Below are 14,344 nucleotides of genomic sequence, written 5' to 3' on the forward strand. Positions count from 1 at the left end.
GAAATCAATATTACCAGGGACTAATTAGCCTGCACAGGCTCCTAAATCATGGAGGAGGTGTGTCCCGTGCCAATGTGAACAGTTCCCGGCAGAGCAGAAAGTACATGATCGCTCACTGAATGGAGGTGGAGAGTGCTGCAGATCTCTTCTAGCTTCCTGTCTCAAAGATGAATGACTGCTTGTTTATGTGGGCCAACAGTCACCTAGGTGAGCTAAAAACCAAGTGACTCAGACAAGTGAGCGATTCAGACCCACTTGTCCCATTGGTTTCTGTGTTTACATGGGATGACAGTCGACAATTGCTCTTTTGAGAGATTACTTGGGCAGCTACCGGCCTGTATAAGAGTACCAGAAGCTCAAGTATTTAAAACAGACAAGCTCAAAACAGCAGCAAGTACTATTGTCCTAAGTTATTAGGGGTGTGATGGTGCTAACCAAAACAAGAAATGGGTTTCGGATTAAGTCATAAACTACTACATTTCATGCTCTCTTTTAAGCACCCCAAAATATCTAGCAAGTGTGAGATCCTATTAACATTAGGTTAATTTCAATGTAATAATAATAACAATAGAAATGATCTTAGAGAATTATTTTAATTAAGAGGAACCAGATTATTCTAAGTAAAAGTGCCTACCCACTAGTGTTTTTTTCCGCTGCGAATTCGCTGCGTTTTTTCCAGATGCCTATGGGACTTCCTAATGTTAAAAACACAACGCGACGCAACGCAACTTTACATTTTTAACATTAGAAAATCCCATTGACAATTGGAAAAAAAAGCAACGAATTTGCAGCAAAAAAAAACGCCAGTTGGTAGTCACCCTAAATTGGGTGATTAGGAATCACTAATCAAATACTCATAAATTTTGTACTTCAGAAATAACACTGTTATGCAGAAATGCATGCTTACTAGAGATGAGCAAGCACACTGGTCCGAGCTTGATGCTCGTTCGAGCATTAGGGTGTTCGAGATGCTCGTTACTCGAGACGAGCGCCACGCGGTGCTCGAGTCAATTCCATTTCCTTCCCTGCATGTTTAGCGCCATTTTCTAGCCAATAGACATGCAGGAAAGGCATTACCACTTCCTCCTGTGACGTGCCAGCCCTATCCCACCCCCCTGCAGTGAGTGGCTGGCGAGATCAAGTGACCGCCGAGTATTTAAAGCGGTCCCGCCGGCGGCTCGCCTCAGACACACACTGGGAGAGATTAGGGAAAGTGCTGCTGACGACATAGGGAAAGTGTTACTGTAGGATCCTGTCTTCAAGAACCCCAATGGTCCTTCTTAGGGCCACATCTGACCGTGTGCATCACTGTGTGGCTGGCTGGGAGCAGTTTTGCACACATTTTTTTTTCACCTCAGGCTGTGCAGGCTATTACAGCTATAGCATTTTAAGTCTGCAGTCTGTAATACAGAGTATAGGGAAAGTGCTTCTGAGATAGGGAAAGCGGTAGTGTAGGATCCTGTCTACAAGAACCCCAACGGTCCTTCTTAGGGCTGCCTTTGACCGTGTGCATTTTACTGGGTGCCTGCTGGGAGTTGTAGTGCATCACTATTACACAGCTAGGCCTGTTTGCAGCCTTCTGTATAATTTTTTTCTGGCTGCAGTTTGCGTTACAATACCGATGTCAGCGTGAAAGTGTATGCAAATAATTCCATAATTATTTACACCGGTCTGTGTCTGCAGTGAATTATACGCACAGCGTAGGGCCAATGCAGCCACTTTTAGAGGAAAAGTGATATACACAGTATACAGCCTGTATTCTTTTTTTTTTTTTAAACTAAAGCTCCTTCGTTGGGCTGCATGTCACTGTCTGCTGTTTACTAGGTGGCTGCTGGGAGTTGTAGTGCTTCAGTATTACGCAGCTAGGCCTGTTTGCAGCCTTCCGTATAATTTTTTTGTCTGGAGTTTGTGTTACAATATCGCTGTCAACGTGAAAGTGTACGCAAATAATTCTATAATTATTTACACCGGTCTGGGTCTGCAGTAAATTATATGCACAGCGTAGGGCAAACGCAGCCACTTTTAGAGGGAAAGTGATATACACTATACAGCCTGTATTCTTTTTTTAAAAAAAAACAAAAGCTCCTTCGTTGGGCTGCATCACACCGTCTGCATTTTGCTGGGTGCCTGCTGGGAGTTGTAGTGCTTCAGTATTACACAGCTAGGCCTGTTTGCAGCCTTCCATATAATTTTTTTCTGGCTGGAGTTTGCGTTACAATACCGCTGTCAGCGTGAAAGTGTATGCAAATAATTCCATAATTATTTATACCGTTCTGTGTCTGCAGTGAATTAGACCGTGGTCTCACTGCTAAACAGTACTGTAATATTACCGGGGCCACTGCAAAGTATTTCAGCTCAGCTGCTGTGCATAGCGTCCCACAATACGCTTTCCTTGGTGGGGTTGAGATCACCGCAGTTACCAGCAATATCCACTGGCTTTACAGTCTTCTCCCACTCCATACAGCCTCTATTATCTACAAGTCTCTGCGAGCAGTAAATTACCCCCAAAGTATTAGCGCGAGACAGCGGGTTACTTTTTCCTAGTCACAGCATAGAGCCTCCGCTATTTACAAGTCTCTGTGTACGGTGAATTAAGGCCCAGTTGTCAGTGCTGTACAGTGGGGTAATTTATTTTGCCCCTGCTCTATTCGTAATCCGCCATGATGAGGAGTAGGATTGAGGACGTGGACGTGGACGCGGACATCCACGTGAGGGTGTGGGCACAGGCCGAGTTCCTGGTCCAGGTGAATCACAGCCACCTGCTGCGGGATTAGGAGAGAGGCAAGTTTCTGGGGTCCCCAGGTTCATATCACAATTTATGGGTCCACGTGGTAGACCTTTATTACAAACAGAGCAGTGTGAGCAGGTCCTGTTGTGGATGGCAGAAAATGCATCCAGCAATGTATCGGCCACCCAGTCTTCTACGCAGTCCACTGCTGCAACTCTGAATCCTCTGGCTGCTGCTCCTCCTTCCTCCCAGCCTCCTCACTCCATGAAAATGACACATTCTGATGAGAGGGCAGACTCCCAGGAACTGTTCTCGGGTCCCTGCCTTGAGTGGGGAAAAATGGTTCCTCTCTCACCTGAGGAGTTTGTCGTGACCGATGCCCAACCTTTGGAAAGTTCCCGGGATCCGGGTGATGAGGCTGGGAACTTCCGGCAACAGTCTCAAGAGCTTTCAGTGGGTGAGGAGGATGATGATGATGAGACACAGTTGTCTATCAGTGAGGTAGTAGTAAGGGCAGTAAGTCCGAGGGAGGAGCGCACAGAGGGTTCGGAGGAAGAGCAGCTGGACGATGAGGTGACTGACCCCAACTGGTTTGCTAAGCCTACTCAGGACAGGTCTTCAGAGGGGGAGGCAAGTGCAGCAGCAGGACAGGTTGGAAGAGGCAGTGGGGTGGCCAGGGGTAGAGGCAGGGCCAGAGCGAAGAATCCCCCAACTGTTTCCCAAAGCACACCTTCACGCCAAGCCTCCGTGCAGAGGGCGAGGTGTTCAAAGGTGTGGATGTTTTTCAGTGAGAGGTGGACGAACAGTGGTGTGCAACCTGTGTCGCACCAAGATCAGCCGGGGAGCCACCACTACCAGCCTCACCACCACCAGCATGCGCAGGCATATGATGGCCAAGCACCCCACAAGGTGGAACGAAGGCCGTTCACCGCCTCCGGGTCCCACCACTGCCTCTTCCCCTGTGCCCCAACCTGCCACTCAGATCCAACCCCCCTCTCAGGACACAGGCACGAGCGCCTCCCGGCCTGCACCCACACCCTCACCTCCACTGTCCTCGACTCCATCCAGCAATGTCTCTCAGCACAGTATTCAGCTTTCGCTAGCGCAAGCGTTGGAGCGAAAGCGCAAATACGCCGCCATGCACCCGCACGCACAAGCTTTAAACGTGCACATTGCCAAATTAATCAGCCTGGAGATGCTGCAGTACAGGCTTGTGGAAACGGAGGCTTTCAAAAACATGATGGCGGCGGCGGTCCCGCGCTACTCGGTCCCCAGTCGCCACTATTGTTCCTGGTGTGCCGTCCTAGCCTTACACCAGCACGTCTCCCGCAACATTAATCATGCCCTCACCAACACGGTTATTGGGAAGGTCCACTAAACCACGGACACATGGACAAGTACTGGCGGGCAGGGCCACTATATCTCCCTGACGGCACATTGGGTGAATTTTATGAAGGCTGGGACCGAGTCAGAGTCTGGGACCGCTCAAGTCCTACCCACACCCAGAATAGCGGGTCCTACCTCGGTGCTGGTATCTGCGGCGGTCTATGCCACCTCCTCTAAACCCTCCCCCTCCACCTCCTCCTACGCAAGCTCTACCTCTCAATTAAGAAGTGTGAGCAGCACGTCGTCAGCAGTCGGTGTGGCACGGCGCGGCAGCACAGCGGTGGGCAAGCGTCAGCAGGCCGTGCTGAAACTACTCAGCTTAGGTGACAAGAGACACACGGCCACCGAACTGTTGCAGGGTCTGACAGAGCAGACCGACCTCTGGCTTTCACCGCTGAGCCTCCAACCGGGCATGGTCGTGTGTGACAATGGCCGTAACCTGGTGGCGGCTCTGCAGCTCGGCAGCCTCACACACGTGCCATGCCTGGCCCACGTCTTCAATCTGGTGGTTCAGCGGTTTCTGATAAACTACCTGCATTTGTCAGACATGCTCGGCAAGGTGCGCCACGTCTGCGCACATTTCGGCAACTCCACCACGGACACTGCCACCCTGAGGACCCTGCAACATCGGTTTAATCTGCCAGAGCACCGACTGCTGTGCGACGTGCCCACAAGGTGGAAGTCTACGCTGCACATGTTGGCCAGGCTCTATGAGCAGTGTAGAGCAATAGTGGAATACCAACTCCAACATGGGCGGCGTAGTGGTAGACAGCCTCCGCAATTCTTTACCGAGGAGTGGGCCGGGAAGGCAGACATCTGCCAGATCCTCGAAAACTTTGAGGAGTCTACCCAAATGGTGAGCGGCGATGCTGCAATCATTAGCGTTACCATCCCGCTGCTATGCCTGCTGAGAAGTACGCTGCAAGGCATAAAGGCCGACGCTTTGCCGTTGGAACAGGAGATGGGGAATGACAGTATGTCGCTTGATAGCCAGACCACCCTCATGTCTATATCTCAGCGCGTTTTGGAGGAGGAGGAGGGGGAGGAGCAGGAGGAGGAGCAGGAGGAGGTGGAAGAGACAGCTAGGCACACTGCAGAGGGTACCCATGCTGCTTGCCTCTCATCTATTCAGCGTGTATGGGCTGTGGAGGAGGAGGAGGATCCTGAAAGTTATCTTCCTAGCGAGGACAGTCATGTATTGCGTACTGGCACCCTGGCACACATGGCTGACTTCATGTTAGGCTGCGTTTCTCGGGATCCTCACGTTAGACACATTCTGGCCAACACGGATTACTGGGTGTACACCCTTCTCGACTCACGGTACAAGGAGAGCCTTTCCACTCTCATTCCCGAAGAGGAAAGGGGTACGAGAGTGATGCAATACCACAGGGCCCTGGTGGACAAAGTGATGCTAAACTTCCCATCTGACAGCGCTAGCGGCAGAAGGCGCAGTAGCAGAGGAGGCACGGAGATCAGGCAGCATGTTCAGCGCAGGCAGGAGAACACTCTCCAAGGCCTTTGCCAGCTTTATGGCTCCCCAGCGAGACTGTGTCACCACTCCCCAGTCAAGGCTGAGTCGGAGGGAGCACTGTAAAAAGATGGTGAGGGAGTACGTAGCCAATCGTACCACCGTCCTCCGTGATGCCTCTGCTCCATACAACTATTGGGTGTCAAAGATGAACAGATGGCACAAACTTGTGCTGTATGCCCCGAAAGTGCTGGCTTGCCCTGCCGCTAGCGTCTTGTCAGAGAGGGTGTTTAGTGCAGCTGGGGGAATAATCACGGATAAGCGTACCCGCCTGTCAACTGCCAGTGCCGACATGCTTACACTCATAAAGATGAACAAAGCCTGGATTTCCCCAGACTTCTCTTCTCCACCGGCAGAGAGCAGCGGAACCTAAAGATTCTTTTCGCTGCAACCGCAGATAAAAGCATTCTTCTCTATCACCAGAAAGACGGGGCATTTAGCTTTGTCAATCTGTCTCTGATATTAGTCCTCCTACTCCTACTCCTCCTCCTGAAAGATCATGTCATCACGCTGAACTGCCAATTTTTCTGTGGCCCAAAAGGCTCATCTAACAATTTTTTTCCAATTTTTCAACGTTTCAAAAGCTTTGATACTTTAACATGAACCAGTTTTTTGAACAGGGCTGCCTCCAGACTGTGTTACAAATTAAGCAATAGCGAGCTGTATCTTTAAAAAAATATTTATGGGTTTCACCTGCCCTCTCGGTTGAGCAATTTTTCAGGGGTGCAAATCTACTCTTGGTACCCCAATTTTCAGAGGTTCGCCTATACTCTTGCTGCAGAAATTTTACTTGGGTCTGACTAGACTTCTGCTACATAAATGTTACTGGGGTCTGCCTAAACTTCTGCTACATAAATGTTACTGGGGTCTGCCTTAACTTCTGCTACATAAATGTTACAGGGGTCTGCCTATACTTCTGCCACATAAATGTTACAGGGGTCTGCCTATACTCCTGCTACAGAAATGTTTCAGTGGTCTACCTATACTTCTGCTACATAAGTGTTACTGGGGTCTGCCCATACTTCTGCTACAAAAATATTACAGGGGTCTGCCTATACTTCTGCTACAGAAATGTTACTGGGGTCTGTCTATACTGTTACTACAGAAATGTTACAGGGGTCTGCCTATACTTCTGCTACAAAAATGTTACAGAGGTCTGCCAATACGTCTGCTACAGAAATGTTACTGGGGTCTGTCTAGACTTCTACTACAGAAATGTTACTGGGGTCTGCCTATACTTCTGCTACAGAAATGTTACTGGGGTCTGCCTATACTGTTACTACAGAAATGTTACAGGGGTCTGCCTATACTTCTGCTACAAAAATGTTATAGGGGTTTCCCAATACTTCTGCTACAGAAATGTTACTGGGGTCTGTCTATACTTCTACTACAGAAATGTTATTGGGGTATGCCTATACTTCTGCTACAGAAATGTTACTGGGGTCTGCCTATACTGTTACTACAGAAATGGTACAGTGATCTGCCAATACTTCTACTACAGAAATGGTAATGGGGTCTGTCCATACTTCTGCCACATAAATGTTAGAGGGATCTGTCTATACTGTTACTACAGAAATGTTACAGGGGTCTGCCTGTACTTCTGCTACAAAAATGTTACAGGGGTCTGCATAAACTTCTGTGACATAAATGTTACAGGGGTCTGCCTATACGTCTGCTACGAAAATATTACAGGGGTCTGCCTATACTTCTGCCACATAAATGTTACAGGGGTCTGCCTTTACTTCTGCTACAGAAATGTTACTGGGGTCTGTCTATACTGTTACTACAGAAATGTTACAGGGGTCTGCCTATACTTCTGCTACCAAAATGTTACAGGGGTCTGCCTATACTTCTGCCACATAAGTGTGACAGGGGTATGCTTATACTCCTGCTGCAGATATGTTTCAGGGGTCTGACTATACTTCAGCTACATAAGTGTTACTGGGGTCTGCCTATACTTCTGCCACATAAATGTTACAGGGGTCTGCCTATACTTCTGCCACATAAATGTTATAGGGGTCTGCCTATATTCTGTAACAGAAATGTTACAGGGGTCTGCCTATACTTCTGCTACAGAAATGTTACAGGGGTCTGCCGATACTGCTGCTACATAAATGTTATAGGGGTCTGCCTATACTTCTGCTACAGAAATGTTACAGGGGTCTGCCTATACTTCTACTACAGAAATGGTACTGGGGTCTGCCTGTACTGCTGCTATAGAAATGTTACAGAGGTCTGCCTATACTGCTGCTACAGAAATGTTACTGGGGTCTGCCTATACTTCTACTACAGAAATGGTACTGGGGTCTGCCTATACTGCTGCTACAGAAATGGTACTGGGGTCTGCCTGTACTGCTGCTATAGAAATGGTACTCGGGTCTGCCTATACTGCTGCTACAGAAATGGTACTGGGGTCTGCCTGTACTGCTGCTATAGAAATGTTACAGGGGTCTGCCTATACTTCTGCTACTGAAACGTTACTGGGGTCTGCCTATACTATTACAACAGAAATGTTACTGGGGTCTTCCTATACTTCTGCTACAGAAATGTTACAGGGGTCTGCCTATACTTCTACTACAGAAATGGTACTGGGGTCTGCCTATACTGCTGCTACAGAATTGTTACTGGCGTCTGCTTATACCTTTGCTACTGGAAAGTTACAGGGGTCTGTTTATACTATGGGTGCACACAGACTTCCCATCGCGGTGTTTCACCTATCTAGGCCAAAAACACTGACTGACTAGGGCATGAATTGTGGACCGAGGCCAACATGGATTTTCTCTTGCATTACCACAGTTATCCAGGGCACTGCTTTGGGCCAAACAAGAGGAGCGATACTGCACAAATGAGACGTTCACAGCTGCGCTAGCATCGGAGTCCACTCTATGCCCGCGATTGCTGAGGGTTTGTGCAGAGGCCTATGTCCTCGGCGCAGTGAAAGTCTGCCATGTTTGGGCACTCTGATTTCTTCATGGTTCATGTCTTGGGTTGCCTAGGACCCACCTATGCTGTGGGTGCACACAGACTTCCCATCGCGGTGTTTCACCTATCTGGGCCAAAAACACTGACTGACTAGGGCATGAATTGTGGACCGAGGCCAACATGGATTTTCTCTCGCATTACCACAGTTATCCGGGGCACTGCTTTGGGCCAAACAAGAGGAGCGATACTGCACAAATGAGACGTTCACAGCTGCGCTAGCATCGGAGTCCGCTCTATGCCCGCGATTGCTGAGGGTTTGTGCAGAGGCCTATGTCCTCGGCGCAGTGAAAGTCTGCCATGTTTGGGCACTCTGATTTCTTCATGGTTCATGTCTTGGGTTGCCTAGGACCCACCTATGCTGTGGGTGCACACAGACTTCCCATCGCGGTGTTTTACCTATCTGGGCCAAAAACACAGACTGACTAGGGCATGAATTATGGGCCGAGGCCAACATGTATTTTCTCTCGCGTTACCACAGTTATCCGGGGCATTGGTTTGGGCCAAACAAGAGGAGCGATACTGCATAAATGAGACGTTCACAGCTGCGCTAGCATCGGAGTCCGCTGTATGGCCGCGATTGCTGAGTGTTTGTGCAGAGGCCTATGTCCTCGGCACAGTGAAAGTCTGCCATGTTTGGGCACTTTGATTTCTTCATCGTTCATGTCTTGGGTTGCCTAGGACCCACCTATGCTGTGGGTGCACACAGACTTACTATAGCGGTGTTTTACCTGCCTGGCACAAAGTCACTGACTGACTTGGGTAGGGTGCAGAGTGCAGATAGCTTTCCACTTGCGTTGTCGATGAGGTATCTGGCACCCAAACAGAATGACTAGTGTGTGGACACATAGATTTCCCATTGCTATGTCACTCACGGCACCTTGGGTCACACAAGATGGAGGCTGGGACCGAGCCTGACCCTGGGCCCGCTCACGTGCTTCCCACACAGAGTATTGCTGCATTGTGGAGATGTGTAGAAGTGCTGGGCTGGCACCTGAGCCCCCTTTATGCCCACGTTTGCGGCTCCTGACAATTTTGCGATGGAGGTGCTATGGGATTGGAATGATAATCGTATGTCAATTTATCATCGATTCTCAACAGCATTGTGGGCTATCGCACCCCCTTTCAAAGAGGGTCGTTGCCTGGCCCTGCCAACCCTCTGCAGTGTGTGCCTCCGGTTCCTCCTCATCGCAGATGCACTTATAAATAGACATGAGGGTGGTGTAGCTATGAAGCGAGCGTGTGGCATGAGGGCAGCTGAAGGCTGCGCAGGGAAACTTTTGTGTGCGCTGTGGACGCAGGGTCGTGCGGGGGGTTGGGCAGCATGTAACCCAGGAGAAGAGGCAGCGGTGTGACCCACAGGCAGTGATTGTCCTTGGTTGTAAGGTGTGCCTTGCTAATGAGGGCTTGTCCAAAGTAAAAATTGTTAGGGGGGGGGGCAGACTCTAGGTGCCTTAATAGTGGGACCTGGGAGCCTGAGATGCAGCCCTGCATCCTGCCCTTCGCTATCCGTTTCTGTGGTGTTTCCATGACTTTTGGATGTTTTCCAGATGTTTCACAAGTGAAGACCTATGCGGAGCATCGGTTATGTATAAAAATGCTCAAGTCGCCCATTGACTTCAATGGGGTTCGTTACTCGAAACGAGCTCTCGAGCATCGCGAAAAGTTTGACTCGAGCAACGAGCACCCGAGCATTTTGGTGCTCGCTCATCTCTAATGCTTACTAACATGAAATGTAAATTATATATAATTATATATAAAGGATCTGGGAATGTTTACCTTGCAAAAAAGAAGGCTGATAGGAGACTTAATAGTTGTCTACAAATATCTGAAGGTTTTTCACAGTGCAGAGGGATCAGCCCTATTCTCATCTGTACAAGGAAAGAAGCAATGGGATGAAACTGAAAGGGAGGAGACACAGATTAGATATTAGACAGTGAGGGGAATCAATGAGTGGAACAGGTTACCATGGGAGGTGGTGAATTCTCCTTCAATGGAAGTCTGTGGACGGAGCCTGGATAGATGTTTGTCTGGGATGATTAAGTGAAACCTGCACTGAGCAGGGTGTTGGACCCGATGACCCTGGAGGTCCCTTGCAACTCAACCATTCTGTGGTTCTATATTAATATTGTTTTGTGTAACAGCACCTGAAGAAATACAATGTACTGCAATACTGAAGTGTTAAAGTGTACTGTATAGGCGATCAGTTAATCTCTAGTTCAAGTTCAATAGATTATTTACATCACAAGGCAAACAATGTAGAAAAATGTAAAAAAATCCTACAAGAAAAAAGCCCTCATACGGCTACATCAACTGAAAAATGGGTCTCTTAATATGGCACTGCAAAAGCGGAAAAAAGCCTATAGTCATACGTGGCAAAATAACCTCGGTAATTATGTGGTTAAGATTATCAAACATACTTACAATGCATAGTACAATATTTGTCACACACAGTGGGACCAGCTTCAGAAAAAGGCAAGTAGAAAACTTTTTCTTTTTCTTACATTTTGATTATTGTTTCCGTAGTTGTCAGTCGGGCAGACGGCGGCTTCAAAAATTGCAGAGACTCATGGTGCTCAGTATCGAGTTGGATCTGCATCTCACATACTGTGTAAGTATGAGGCAAAATGAGCTACAGCATGTTTGTACTTTCACATGAAACCCGAATGTTATTGATAAGGTACATGATGTTAGTCCTTGCATGACATACATGTCCTACATGCCCTAAAGGAGAAGTAGGTTCATTTAGCTAAATATCAGCTGCTAAGATGTAACCCAAAAAACAGTACAGAATCCCAGAGTATTCAGTTTATACTGTTATGTACATGTTCGGGGTTTAATAGCAATGTTTTAAGTAATCAATATACTATTACACTTACAATTCTTGGGTCAGGAGGGGTGTTGTGTCTCCTTAAGGAGAGCACCCAAAAAGTGTGTGGAGACACCTAGGGGGTGAGTGGGTAAGGGGATGACATAGTCTCTCCCCAAGGAGAGCACCCAGAAGGGGTGTGGGAACACCTAGAAGGTGAGTGAGGAGACTTATAGGGCCATGCTAGCTCATCTGGGTAATTTTATGCAAATAAGGAAGATGGAAAAAAACCTCCGCAGCGCAACATTTTTTCAAATTAATGTGACTTTTTACCAAGTCTTAACAATGATTGATAATAGGAAACCAAACCAAGCACAATTCTGTGCTTCAGGAACCACACTTGTTATTTAGTGCTCTTAGTACTTCATACTGTTTTTCTAATGACTAATGCTTGCATTTATGCATATAAAACCACTTTATTCTACTCAAAAACAGAACAGTCTCCATACGTACTAGCAAACATATACAAGCTGTAGGGCACATTTACTGAGACAAGCATTTCAGATGTTGGTTATATTGCAGAGTGCCAGAGTAAGACGTGACAAATTTAAAGGGAACTTGTCATCTCCATCTGTAAACAATGGGAGAGATTCCGCAAACCTGTCAGCAGAGGCAGAGGTTCCCTTCATCCCCGAAGTGAGGCGAGGCTCTTTTGAGATGAAAATTCATGGCCTTATATCGCACTCGCTCGAGTGAAGTTAGCCTTACTTAGTTTATGATGCTGTTCCCAGGTGACGGGTTCCCTTTTATAAGAGGAGTGCGTCTTTTAATACATTTGATAGATCTCTAGCAATCTTGTATGCCATGCATAAGCTGGCACAGGTTTGCACTATAATTTATGACAGATTCTGGTTTTATGCGCTCCCATCTGGGACCAAGCAAACCAAGCAATATAGACTTTCCACCTTTTCTCTAACTTTTTCTTATAACTTTATCTCTCATCTTCATTAAAGGAATTTTTGGAGCTTTATGTATAGTTGTGCTCATAAATGTACTTACCCCATATAGAATTTGTAAACATTAGAAATCAAAGATGTCTGTTTTTTTAATGTGTTTCAAATTAAACTCAGTCGGGAGGGGTAACGTCTCTCCTTAGGGAGAGCATCAAGAAGGTGAGTGAGGAGACTTATAAGACTATCCATGCTCCTATGGGTTATATGCAAATAAGGAAGATGGAACAATACCTCTGCAGCGCCACCTATTGGATGCAGCATTCCTTCTGCACACTGATGAAGGGCAAAAAAAAACCCAAACAGCCGTATGTGCATGGATTCAGGCTTGGTTTTCAATTCCTCATCATTGCTCTGCAGACCTGTGTAAAGGGTCAAGCATTGATTTGAAGGAATGCTGCCATCCAATAGGTATTGTTCCATTTTCCTTATTTTTAAAATAAACTATTATGTGCCACAGATTCACACAACCAGAATGGTAATAAGTAGTATACCCCAATATTCAGTGCCAGGTTCTCTATTGTTTAACTTATTTATTAATTATATAAAAAGTTGGATTTAGCACTTTTTCTATTTTTGCAGGTGACAAGTAATGTAATATAGTGCAGACTATAAAACATATTCATAAACGACAAGCGAATTTGGATGCACTGAGCAAATGAGCATCCACATGGCAAAGACAAATCGACCCCAGGGTGTCCCTGATTTTTGGCAGTAGTGGTCACTTATGTGTTCCACTGCGCAATGCTCTTCAATGGAAATGTCAGAGATAGCCGAATTCAAGTGCTAAGCAATTTAAGATAGTCGGATTCAGTGCACTTGCCGAGTGCTTGAACTCTGCTATCATTAGGGATCCGTTGGAGAGGGGATAACTTCAAATTGCAGGAAAACCCTTACATTTTCAGAATGGACACCCTTTTTGTATGTACATATTTTTCAAGACATAATGTAGTAATGACTTTAGCTATAAATTCCTCCAACCTAGAAGAAACTTACTAATTGTGTAATGAGAAATTATGCAACTTTCTATTGTATTTCAATTCTTCGTCATTTTGAATAGAATTTACAGAAACGGCAAAATAATCTCTACCACCAATAGGTATTTTTGACTGTCTTTCTGATAAAAACTTTATAAGTTATGTTGCACTACTGATTTAAAGATTACACTTAATGTATTCCTATTGTTTTAAACAGATAGTAACTCTGGCTCTTCAAGGGATTGGGCTGCCGAAAAAGGAATTCCTTTTTCATATACCTTTGAGCTAAGAGATAATGGAACTTATGGATTTATTCTTCCTGAAGACCAGATTCAACCCACTTGTGAAGAAGCTACAGCTGGGATCCTATCCATTGTCGACTATATAAATGAAAATCATATTAATGGCGTGTCAAGTGTTTTTTCTGGCACTTTGTGGATTAATCTAAGTGTTTCACTAGTCATTGGCACTTACCTTTCTGTACATTGATAATATTGAAAACAACCTGCATGCTGTTAGTAGGCAGTGAACGGAGGTAAAATAAAAGCTGTTAATGTTTTTGTTTGATTCTTTGACTATCTAATTACTGCTGCCAGCTTATTACTGTCAATATGCATTAAAAAGGAAACAAAAAGCTAATAATATGTCTTTTTCTGTTTCTATATTGTTTAAACAATTCATGTAAAAGCAGCAATGTAGTAATAGGATGAGCAGAAGTAGCAATAGCACCTAAATCCTAGCAGAGGTAGAAAAACGGCAGCTTTATTTGGTCATACTCCTACCATTCCTTTAACCCCTTAAGAGCATGGCCTATTTTGTTTATAAGGAGGTAACGATTTTTGGGGGATTTTCATCTCCACATTTTAAAAGCCACAACTTTTTTTATTTTTCCACCAACATGGCCATATGAGGGCTTGTTTTTTGTGT

General features: G+C 46.2%; 1 protein-coding gene across 1 annotated transcript in view; it reads left to right on the forward strand.

Annotated features, from left to right (window-relative positions):
* The window catches only part of LOC136577903 (carboxypeptidase O-like), a 54,296-nt gene extending 40,390 nt beyond the window's left edge, over positions 1 to 13,906 (forward strand). The window contains exons 9-10 of the mRNA XM_066577820.1: positions 11,148 to 11,232; positions 13,635 to 13,906. Coding sequence (XP_066433917.1) covers positions 11,148 to 11,232; positions 13,635 to 13,906 — 357 coding nt within the window. The remainder of the gene's footprint in view (positions 1 to 11,147; positions 11,233 to 13,634) is intronic.
* Positions 13,907 to 14,344: the final 438 nt, after the last annotated feature.

The sequence above is a fragment of the Eleutherodactylus coqui genome, chromosome 8, assembly GCF_035609145.1.
Source record: "Eleutherodactylus coqui strain aEleCoq1 chromosome 8, aEleCoq1.hap1, whole genome shotgun sequence".
In the NCBI taxonomy this organism is placed as follows: Eukaryota; Metazoa; Chordata; class Amphibia; order Anura; family Eleutherodactylidae; genus Eleutherodactylus; species Eleutherodactylus coqui.